Source organism: Arachis ipaensis, chromosome B5 (assembly GCF_059453495.1).
Source record: "Arachis ipaensis isolate K30076 ecotype BB chromosome B5, ASM5945349v1, whole genome shotgun sequence".
Classification (NCBI taxonomy): Eukaryota; Viridiplantae; Streptophyta; class Magnoliopsida; order Fabales; family Fabaceae; genus Arachis; species Arachis ipaensis.
In genome coordinates this window covers 121,190,774-121,201,797 of record NC_142440.1, presented here as the reverse complement: position 1 = coordinate 121,201,797, position 11,024 = coordinate 121,190,774, and the positions used below count along the sequence as shown (strand labels likewise).

At 37.2% G+C, this 11,024-nt stretch overlaps 2 protein-coding genes across 2 annotated transcripts; both read right to left on the bottom strand.

Moving 5' to 3' along the window:
* Nucleotides 1–8,343: 8,343 nt before the first annotated feature.
* On the bottom strand, nt 8,344–9,556 carry LOC148565606 (uncharacterized). Its single transcript, XM_088487194.1, has 4 exons — nt 9,077–9,556; nt 8,869–8,965; nt 8,760–8,771; nt 8,344–8,417 (listed from the first exon to the last, which is right to left on the bottom strand). Exons 1-4 carry the CDS (start codon nt 9,554–9,556, stop codon nt 8,344–8,346), a joined length of 663 nt encoding a protein of 220 aa, XP_088343320.1.
* Nucleotides 9,557–9,616: 60 nt separating this feature from the next.
* On the bottom strand, nt 9,617–10,726 carry LOC107640884 (uncharacterized). The gene is made up of 2 exons (XM_016344387.1): nt 10,063–10,726; nt 9,617–10,002 (listed from the first exon to the last, which is right to left on the bottom strand). Exons 1-2 carry the CDS (start codon nt 10,724–10,726, stop codon nt 9,617–9,619), a joined length of 1,050 nt encoding a protein of 349 aa, XP_016199873.1.
* Nucleotides 10,727–11,024: the final 298 nt, after the last annotated feature.

Here is an 11,024-nt window from a genome sequence, read left to right as displayed (position 1 = left end):
ACTAAAACAAGGTCCTCCATCAGAAATTTAGAGGCACAAGTGGGTCAGCTGAGTAAAAGAGTTACTGAAATCCCTCCTAGTACTCTCCCAAGCAATACAGAAGAGAATCCAAAGAGAGAGTACAAGGCCATCAATATAACCAAAGTGGCCGAACCTATAGAGGAGGAAGAGGCAGTGACTTCCAGTGAGGAAGACCTTGTTGGACGTCTACTAACCAATAGGGAGTTCCCTAATGAGGAACCAAAGGAATCTGAGGCTCATACAGAGACCATAGAGATTCCACTGAACTTACTGTTGCCATTCATGAGCTCTAATGAAGATTTTTCCTCTGAAGAGGATGAAGATATTGTTGAGGAGCAAGTTGCTCAGTATCTAGGAGCAATCATGAAACTGAACGCCAAGTTATTTGGTAATGACACTTGGGAGGATGAACCTCCATTGCTCATCAATGAACTGAATACCTTGGTTCAACAGAAATTACCTCAGAAGAAACTGGATCCCAGAAAGTTCTTAATACCTTGTACCATAGGCACCATGACCTTTGAGAAGGCTCTGTGTGACCTGGGGTCAGGGATAAACCTCTTGCCACTCTCTGTAATGGAGAAACTAGGGATCTTTGAGGTACAAGCTGCAAGAATCTCACTAGAGATGCCAGACAAATCAATGAAACAGGCTTATGGACTTGTAGAGGATGTCTTAGTGAAGGTTGAAGGCCTGTACATCCCTGCTAACTTCATAATCCTAGACACTGGGAAGGATGAGGATGAATCCATCATCCTTGGAAGACCCTTCCTAGCCACAGCAAGAGCTGTGATTGATGTGGACATAGGAGAATTAGTCCTTCAATTGAATGAGGACTACCTTGTATTTGAGACTCAAGGATCTTCTTCTGTAAACATGGAGAGGAAGCATGAAAAGCTTCTCTCAATACAGAGTCAAACAGAGCCCCCACACTCAACTTCTAAGTTTGGTGTTGGGAGGCCACCATTAAAGCTCTGAGTCTCTGTGAAGCTCTATAAGAGCTCACTGTCAAGCTATTGACATTAAAGAAGTGCTTATTGGGAGGCAACCCAATGTTATTTAATTATATTAAATTTTATAGACATTTGTTTTCCATTGTTATTTTATATTTTCTTTAGGTAGATGATCATGTGAAGTCACAAAAATAGCTGCAGAATTAAAGCGGAATCAAAAACAGCATAAAAAACAGCACACCCTGGAGGACAGGCTTACTGGCGTTTAAACGCTAGTAAGGATAGCAGAATGGGCGTTTAACGCCCATGCAGGCAGCATTCTGGGCGTTCAGAAAAACGCCCAGTAAAGAAGGATTCCTGGCGTTTAACACCAGCCAGGGTATCTGGCTGGGCGTTAAACGCCCAAATAGGCAGTTCAGTGGGCGTTAAACACCAGAATGAATAACATTCTGGGCGTTTAACGCCAGGATGACACAAGGGAGGTAATTTTGTTTCCAATTCGATTTTTTTCAATTTTTCATGTTTTAATTCATAATTTTTTGCATTAAACATATTTTAAACGTTCATCTTTCAATTTCTATTTTCAAAAATTAATAATCTTGCCAATTCTTCTTAATTCTTTTTCAATTCTTTTGAATTCCTTCCAAAACGTTTTCAAAACTTACATATCTTTTCAAATTCTTTTCAACTTTTTTTAAATTTTCTTATATACAGTAATAAGTTTTCAAAATTAATTGCATCATTCTTCTTCTACCCCCTTCTATCTTATTTTGCTCGAAGACGAGCAAACATTCTAAGTTTGGTGTGGAAAAAGCTCTGCTGTTTGTTTTTTCATAACCATTAATGGCACCTACGGCCGGAGAAACCTCTAAGAAGAGGAAAGGGAAGGCAGTTGCTTCCAACTCCGAGTCATGGGAGATGGAGAAAGTCATCTCAAAAGCCCATCACTAGAAAGAGGATAGAGCAAACAAGAGAACCCACTCATGGACCTCAACAAGAGCACTCCATTATCCTCCATGAAATCAGAGAGGACCAAAAGGCCATGAGAGAGGAGCAACAAAGGCAAGGAAGAGACATAGAGGAGCTCAAGCATTCAATAAGATCTTCAAGAGGAAGAACTAGCCGCCATCACTAAGGTGGACCCGTTCTTTAATTTTCTTGTTCTTATTTTTCTGTTTTTTGTTTCTATGCTTTATGTTTTGTCTATGTTTGTGTCTTTATTACATGATCATTAGTGTTTAGTGTCTATGTCTTAAAGCTATGAATGAACTATGAATCCTTCACCTTTCTTAAATGAAAAATATTTTCTGAAAAAGAAAAAGAGGTACATGAATTTTGAAATTTATCTTGAAATTAGCTTAATTATTTTGATGTGGTGGCAATACTTTTTGTTTTCTGAATGAATGCTTGAACAGTGCATATTTTTTATAGTGAAGTTTATGAATGTTAAAATTGTTGGCTCTTGAAAGAATAATGAAAAAAGAGAAATGTTATTGGTAATCTGAAAAATCATAAAATTGATTCTTGAAGCATGAAAAAGCAGTGAAAAACACAAAGCTTGCGAAAAAAAAAGAAATTATATATATATATATATATATATATATGCAAAAAAAAAGAAAGAAAAAAAAGAAAGAAAAAGAAAAAGCAAGCAGAAAAAGCCAATAACCCTTTAAACCAAAAGGCAAGGGTAAAAAGGATCCAAGGCTTTGAGTATTAATGGATAGGAGGGCCCAAAGGAATAAAATCCTGACCTAAGCAGCTAAATCAAGCTGTCCATAACCATGTACTTGTGGCGTGAAGGTGTCAAGTAAAAAGCTTGAGACTGAGCGGTTAAAGTCGTGGTCCAAAGCAAAAAGAGTGTGCTTAAGAGCTCTGGGCACCTCTAACTGGGGACTCTAGCAAAGCTGAGTCACAATCTGAAAAGGTTCACTCAGTTATGTGTCTGTGGCATTTATGTATCCGGTGGTAATACTGGAAAACAAAATGCTTAGGGTCACGTCCAAGACTCATAAAGTAGCTGTGTTCAAGAATCAACATACTGAACTAAGAGAATCAATAACACTATCTGAATTTTGAGTTCCTATGGATGCCAATCATTCTGAACTTCAAAGGATAAAATGAGATGCCAAAACTGTTCAGAAGCAAAAAGCTACTAGTCCCGCTCATCTAATTGAAACTAATCTTCATTGATATTTTTGAGATTTATTGTATTTTATCTTCTTTTTATCCTATTTTGTTTTTAGTTGCTTGGGGACAAGCAACAATTTAAGTTTGGTGTTGTGATGAGCGGATAATTTATACCCTTTTTGGCATTATTTTTACATAGTTTTTAGTATGTTTTAGTTACTTTTTATTATATTTTTATTAGTTTTTAAGCAAAAATCACATTTTTAGACTTTACTATGAGTTTGTGTATTTTTCTGTAATTTCAGGTATTTTCTAGCTGAAATTGAGGGACCTGAGCAAAAATCTGATTCAGAGGCTAAAAAAGGACTACAGATGTTGTTGGATTCTGACCCTCCTGCACTCGAAGTGGATTTTCTGGAGCTACAGAAGCCCAATTGGCGCGCTCTCAATTGTGTTGGAAAGTACACATCTTGGTCTTTCCAGCAATATATAATAGTCCATTCTTTTCCCGAGATTTGATGGCCCAAAATAGCGTTCAAACGCCCACCTGAGACCCTTTTCTAGAGTAAAACGCTAGAACTTGCACCAGAAATGGAGTTAGACGCCCAAACTGGCACCCAAGCTGACGTTTAACTCCAAGAATGGCCTATGCATGTGAAAGCTTTAATGCTCAGCCCAAGCACACACCAAGTGGGCCCGGAAGTGGATTTCTGCACTATCTGCACTTAGTTACTTATTTTCTGTAATCCCTAGTAACTAGTTTAGTACAAATAGCACTTTTTACTATTGTATTCGCATCTCTGGATGTTTAGTCCTTAGACATTTGAGGCTGGCCACACAGCCATGCTTAGACTACTTTCTCTTATGTATTTTCTACGGTGGAGTTTCTACACCTCATAGATTAAGGTGAGGAGCTCTACTGTTCTTCATGAATTAATGCAAGTACTATTGTTTCTCTTTCAATTCACGCCTAATTCTCCTCCAAGATATACTCTCGTACTTAATTTAGTTAAATCAGAATGAAGGGGTGACCCGTGACAATCACCCACTATCTTCGTTACTCGCTTAGCCAAGATCCGCGTGCCTGACAACCACAAGCGATCTACATGATGTTCAACGTAGTCATTGGACGACAGCCAGAGTATATTTTCTTGGATCTCTGATCTGTGATTTGCATCGTCTCTCCTGATAATAGAGTATCCGAATCTGAGATTAGAACCTTCGTGGTATAGGCTAGAACCATTGGCAGCATTCCTGAAATCCAGAAAGTCTAAACCTTGTATGTGGTATTCTGAGTAGGATCTGGGAATGGATGACTGTGATGAGCTTCAAACTTGCAAATGTTGGGCGCAATGACAGTGTGCAAAAGGATAAGGATCCTATTCCGACACTAGTGAGAACCGAGAGATGATTAGCCGTGCGGTAGCTGTACCTGGTATTTTTCATCCGAGACGAGAAATCTGACAGTTGATTAGCCGTGCAGAGATCGTACCTGGTATTTTTCATCCGAGAGGATCATACAGCTTGCCATGGAAGGTAGCACGCATGATTGGAAGAAGACAATAGGAAAGCAGAGGTTCAGAAGCAACAAAGCATCTCCAAACGCTTATCTGAAATTCCCACCAATGAATTACATAAGTAACTTTATTTTATTTTATGTTTTATTTATCTTTTAATTATCAAAACCCCATAACCAGTTGAATCCGCCTGACTGAGATTTACAAGATGACCATAGCTTGCTTCAAGCCGACAATCTCCGTGGGATCGACCCTTACTCACGTAACGTATTACTTGGACGACCCAGTGCACTTGCTGGTTAGTTGTGTGGAGTTGTGAAAAGTGTGAATCACAATTTCGTGCACCACAAGCACTCCCAACAAGGGGCATACAAGTTGGTGTGCGTATACACAGAGTGGTGCGTACGCACGAGACGCAAAATTTACCGATTGTGTACGCACGCACATGCCCTGTTTTTCCAAAAAAATTTCTTTCAAAATCTAAAGTATTGAACCTTAGCTCATGCAAAATTCAACCCCACAACATTCAAAACTTTACAATATCATGATCCCTACCAAAATCAACCTACTAAACTCAAAATTAAACTAATCCTAGCTAGCTAAGATGAACAAAAATGCAATAAACCAAGACTATAAACAAGAAAGGGTAAGAACAATGTTACCATGGTGGGGTGTCTCCCACCAAGCACTTTGGTTTATAGTCTTTAAGTTGGACTTGTTGAGGAGACTCTTGTTAGGGGGGCTTGTGTTTTCACTCCTCCTTAAATCTCCATCCAAGCTTGCACTTCATAGTTCATAGGTCCTCCGGGATCCCATATTCTAGGCATCCACTCACCTTCTTGTTGATTTTTACGCCTCAAGCCGGATGGACAAGCTATCAATTTACCCTTGTAGTACCCCAACACTCTCCGGAATCCACTCAATTGTGCTTCACACCATGCTTGAATCCCAAGGCTTGAATTGGCTTTCTTGATGAGCTTTGGACTCTTTTGGGAACCAACACCGTTCTCTCCACCATGTAACAACCCAAGAAAGATTTTGAGTTGGTAATCCATCTCCAAGATAGCATATTGATGGGGGCCAATGAAGCTCATAGATGAAATTGTCACCCACTCAATGTGCTCTTGGACCGGAATTGCTTCCTCACCAACTTTTTTTTCCTCTTCCCCATCACTTAAGTCATAACAAGTAGGTTGTGAGAAATCTACCTCCATATCTCTTTCAAACTCAATGGGAAGAGGTTCATTAAGATCATTAAGGGGATTGACCAAGGTGGACAAAAAATTATCAATGATGGAATCTACATCTTGATCAATCTCCCTCAACTCTCCCTTTCTCTCCTCCGGCTCACTTATCCCACCTTCCTCCTCTTGTTTCAGTTCATGCTCTAACTCTTCCTCTTTCTCTTGTGGCTCTATTCTCTCGTCTTCACTACAATCTTTAGTTGACCCTTCACATTCCTCAAGAGGAATGCCTTGATCGGATGAGCGAAGTAGGACCAAGTGGCTCACCGCTTCAGCTATGGTGGCCATGAATTGCCCTTGTGTTCTTCGGAACCCTTCTTGCTCTTTGAAGAATGCTTGAAGGTCTTGATGGTCTTGGGCCAAGGGTGGAAAAACTTCACATTGTGGTGAAAGAGGGGTTTCATTGATTGGGAGGAAGGTTGTATATGTGGGAGGTAGTTCATGTTGATGAGTATCTTGAGGTAGTATGTAAGAATGTGGTTGTTGGTATTAGTGTGGTGTTTGAAAATGTGGTGATTGAGGATTATGTTGGGGGTATGAGTCATAGGTATATGGTGGTGGAGGTGCATAATCAAAGTGAAATCCACCATATCCTTGGTTTGGGTATGCATATTGGGGAAGGTTTTGCTCATTGTAGTATATAGGAGGTTGCTCCTTCAAAAATTGATGCTCCAATCCCATGATGCAATCCAAAATTGAAGTTATCAAACCCTACAAAATGATCACAACCATACTCCAAACCAAGAGGGTGATAACTCATAGAGAAAAATATAAAATAAAAACAAAAGACATCAATTAACAAAAGAAACAAAAAGTATCTTTTCACACTATTCACATATTCACAACAACCAAAATTATGGCATTCAATTGCACTAAGTTTCCCGACAACGGCGCCAAAAACTTGATAGAAAGGATTTTGCACCGGTTCGGAATTTCTCAAAAACAAGAATCACTTCGTCGGTAGCATAGTCCAAACCGGCAATTAAATCCCATCAATCAAAGTTTAAAATTTCTAATTCAAATTAACCGAGAGTAATTAAACCTCGGGTCGTCTTCCCTAGGAACTAATGCCTAAGAGCGCACAATTTTGGTTGTGGAAAGCAAAGGGGGTTTCGATGATGAAAGCAAACAATTAAGAGATAAAAGAACGATTCAAAATATTAATTAATAAACTAATAAAGGAATAAAAAAAACTATGTATGTAATATGGACAAGTAAGATTCAAAATTGAGAAAATTGTGGTTCAAAACATAAATAGAACCTTGACTTTGGATGAGTTATGGAATTCCTTCCTTGCCATAACCACAACTATGATAATTATGATGGATTAATCTCACTAATTCTACCCTTAACATCGAAGAGTAAGTCAAGTGAGCATAATTGTTATTAATCCACAAATCCTAGCTAACTTACTAATTACCTTAGTAAAAAGCTAGCGTTAGTTGAAACAATAACAACTAACAACCCAAGAATTATCACTAAATGTCGAACATTATGACTCTAGTAATCCATATACTCATTTTCCCAAGCCAAAGGGTGAAAATCTACCCCATAATCAAAATTGGCATTTCATCAAATACATAGTGGGCATAATCAATAAAACATGGAAAAATTAGGAAAATGATAAAAACTATGAACCACAAATGATCAAAATCAACAAAGGCAACTCAAACAAACATATAATAATCAAGGATCATCAAATTCATCAATTAAAAATCCAAAATTGCAAAACTATATATGTATTGATAAAGGAAATTAAAATATAAGAAAGTGTAGAACAAGTAATGTAATAAAAGAGAAATTAAAGAAATACTTACAATGGAAAATGGCTAGAATCAAAGATCAAAACTTGAACTATAAAATCCTACAAAACCCTAATTAATTTTGAGAAAACCTAAGGAAAACTAACCTAAAAACTACCCTAAAAACTAACTAAGTGTGTAATATAATGTATGGTAGTGTATTGTCCTATATGGGTGTGTTGCTAGCCTCCTTATAAGCTCCAAAACCATCAGAAATGGGCCAAAAAGCCCCTCAAATTGCGAGCCACATGACTTTTCACGTGCAGGGACTTGTGCGTACGCACACCTTCTGATTTTCCTCTTTTGTGTACACACAGAGAGTTGTGTGCACGCACACATGGCTGTGTGCTTCTCCTTTGTTTTCTTCATGTTTCCTCCCACTTGCATGCTTCTCTTTCACTCTTATCAAGCCATTCCTACCTCTTACACCTGAAATCACTCTTCAAAAGCATCAAGGCTTTGAATGGAATGAAAGTGGAATAAAATTAGTTAAATTAAGCATAAAATAGCATGTTTTCACAATTAAGCTCAATTTAGGGAGAGAACACAAAAGTATACTACTTGGATGAATAAATGTGGGTTTATATGATGAAATCCACTCAAATTAATCCAAAATTTATCATCAAATATGGATTCATTATTCTTCATCTGACAAATGTGGAGCTACATCCTAATTGGTTTAATTTTGATTTGCATTTTCCATAGAATTGTTGGCTCCATCATCATCCTGATCATCTTCCAAATCCAATTGATCTAATGTTTCACAAATCAACATAAAAAATAATATAAAACATGTTATAAAGCATACTAAAATCTTAGTTGATCATAATTCATAAATAAATAAAAGCATACCTAAATCATCTAAAGGTGATTGAAGAGACATATTTGCTAGATCATTTCGTAAAGATCAACTTCTTCAGGAGTTAAAAATTGTGGTGAATCTTCCAACATCCATTCCGAATGATTTTCAAATGCATCAAGACAAATTGGATCATAAACTTGCTTTCTCATTTGATCTTCCAATATACTTCGTCACTCTTGTGGTGATTAAAATTTTAAAATAATGCTTTCAACTTAAAATAATCAAGAAAGTACCTTTGTTGTAACCTTAAGTTGTAATGAACATAAACAAGATCATTAAGCTTTTGATGCTCTAACTGCTTCCTCTTCTTTGAGTGAATGTGTTCAAAAATACTCCAATTACGCTCACAACCTGAAGAACTACAAGTTTGGCTTAAAATACGAATCGTCAACTTTTTGCAAATTTGGCGCTCCACAACCATAAGATTCCCACCATTGATCTTAACATAAAAAACAAAAAAAAATAATTTATCACAATCATAAATATCAAATCATAAATACATCACAATCGTAAAAGACCAAAATTTATGAAGAAATTCACTTGGCATAACAGTGCTTCGTTCACAGATTGCAGACAGTCTTCCAAAATCTTGTTCAGCATTCTTAAAGATCCTCATCTCACTTGTCAGCTTAGAATTCAAATTAGGAGTCGTTTTCCTGTGCTTTTCAAATTCTTCAGCATTAAATCGAAAAGCTCGATTTAACCAATAACCAGCGGCATGAAGATTTTTCTTAAGTTGTGCATCCCAACAGGTATCTAAAATCTTCAAATAAGGATCAGTAACCTTCTTTCTTTTTTGAAACCTCTTCACCATTTCTCCTTTAGCCTTATAAATTGCTTGATAAAGAAAACCCATGGCAGCTCTGTCTTCATTATCCACAATACATAAAACACGAACAAGTGGCTCAGTAAGCTTAACAATATCAGTGCATTGACTCCAAAATTCAGAATCCAAGACTTGATCCACAAATATCTTAGCTTTGGCTTCTTTGGAGTAAGTTGAGCTTGTCCATTCTTTAGAGGTCACCATAGCTCTCAAAGGATCCTTTTGAGCCAAAATACTTTGCAAAGCAATGAAAGTAGTGGCAAACTAAGTTGCAGCCAAATGAAGTATTTCCCGCCCACCTGTAAACTTTCTCATCAAGAACAGCATATAGCAATGATTATAGATATACTTGGTGATCATTGAAGCTTGTGACATAGTTTCACTCACTTCTTGTAACTTCCCAATATCTTGAAATATCAGATTAACAGAATGAGCTACACAAGGAGACCAATACAATTTAGGAAACTCAGCCTCCAACAACCTTCCCGCAGCAACATAGTTTGCAGCATTCTCCATTACAATATGCACAACATTCTCAAGACCAACAAATAACGCAGCATCCCTAAACAACTTAAACAAAGCATCATCAGTTTTTAAGACATTAAAAGCATCAACTGACTTTATAAAAATAGTTCCTTTAGGACAATAAGCTAAAAAATTAATCAAAGTACGCCTACAACGATCAGTTCATCCATCGGCCATAATAGTACATCCAATTTGTTTCCAAATCTCACGATAACTATCAATTATTTTCCTCACATCCTCAACCAATTTACTCAACAAATACCCACAGACTCTTGGATAATTTGGCCCTTTATACCCTACATCCATGCTTGCAATAGCATCAATCATTGGCTGATAATAAGCTGAATTAACCGCATTAAATGGAACAAAGGCATCCATCATCCATTTCGCAATAGCAATATCACACTTCTCCATAATTTCTTTGCTTTGAAGAACGTTTTTGATAGTTGGTTGAGCTCTGGGTGTTGTTGCTGATGGAAAATAGGATTGTAATCCTTTGACTTGTTTTCCTTTTCTAGAGCTAGGTGCTGGAACTCCGGATTTTTGTTGTTGTTGCTGCATCTCATTACGTTCGATCTCGTCAAATTCTCTTTCAACTTCATCACAAGCATTATAACTTTCTACATATTGTTCTTGAGTTTTTCTTTTCTTGTTTCGAAACTCTTTAATGCTTTGATGGAATTGGTGTCTCACTACAGCTGGCACCTTTCGACATGACTCAATATCTCCTCCTTTTCCAGCCAAATGAAGATTAAACCGATGAATTCCTCCACCCCTAATAAGCTTCTCACAATATATGCATAACAGAATGGTTTTTCCAGATTCCACAACTTGTTTACAATGCCCCATATAGGATCGGTTTTTGCTCTATTATTGTTTTTTTGGGTTCCAATTGATGCATTAGGAGTTGATCCTTGTTCTTGCAAAGATGGTGTATTCGCAGAAGCCATTCTAAAACAATATGAAGTAACAAAAGTATAAAACAATAATAACCCTAAATTCCCTATTTTCTATTCCCTATTCAGCAAGACAACATTATTCATAACAGCTTCATAATTTCAAGTTTTAACAAGCAGCGCAACAACAGAAATTTCACCTATTCATGCTAGAAATTTCAAGTTTTCATAACAGAACAGAACAACATAAC

Excerpts from the sequence above, each read along its gene's own strand:
- LOC148565606 (XM_088487194.1), bottom strand. The coding sequence starts at position 9,556 with ATGGTGACCTCTAAAGAATGGACAAGCTCAACTTACTCCAAAGAAGCC. Across the intron at positions 8,966-9,076 it reads CAATCTGTGAACGAAGCACT|ATCAATGGTGGGAATCTTAT; the intron begins GTTATGCCAAGT and ends TTTTATGTTAAG.
- LOC107640884 (XM_016344387.1), bottom strand. The coding sequence starts at position 10,726 with ATGGGGCATTGTAAACAAGTTGTGGAATCTGGAAAAACCATTCTGTTA. Across the intron at positions 10,003-10,062 it reads GATTTGGAAACAAATTGGAT|CTTATTGTCCTAAAGGAACT; the intron begins GTACTATTATGG and ends TTAATTTTTTAG.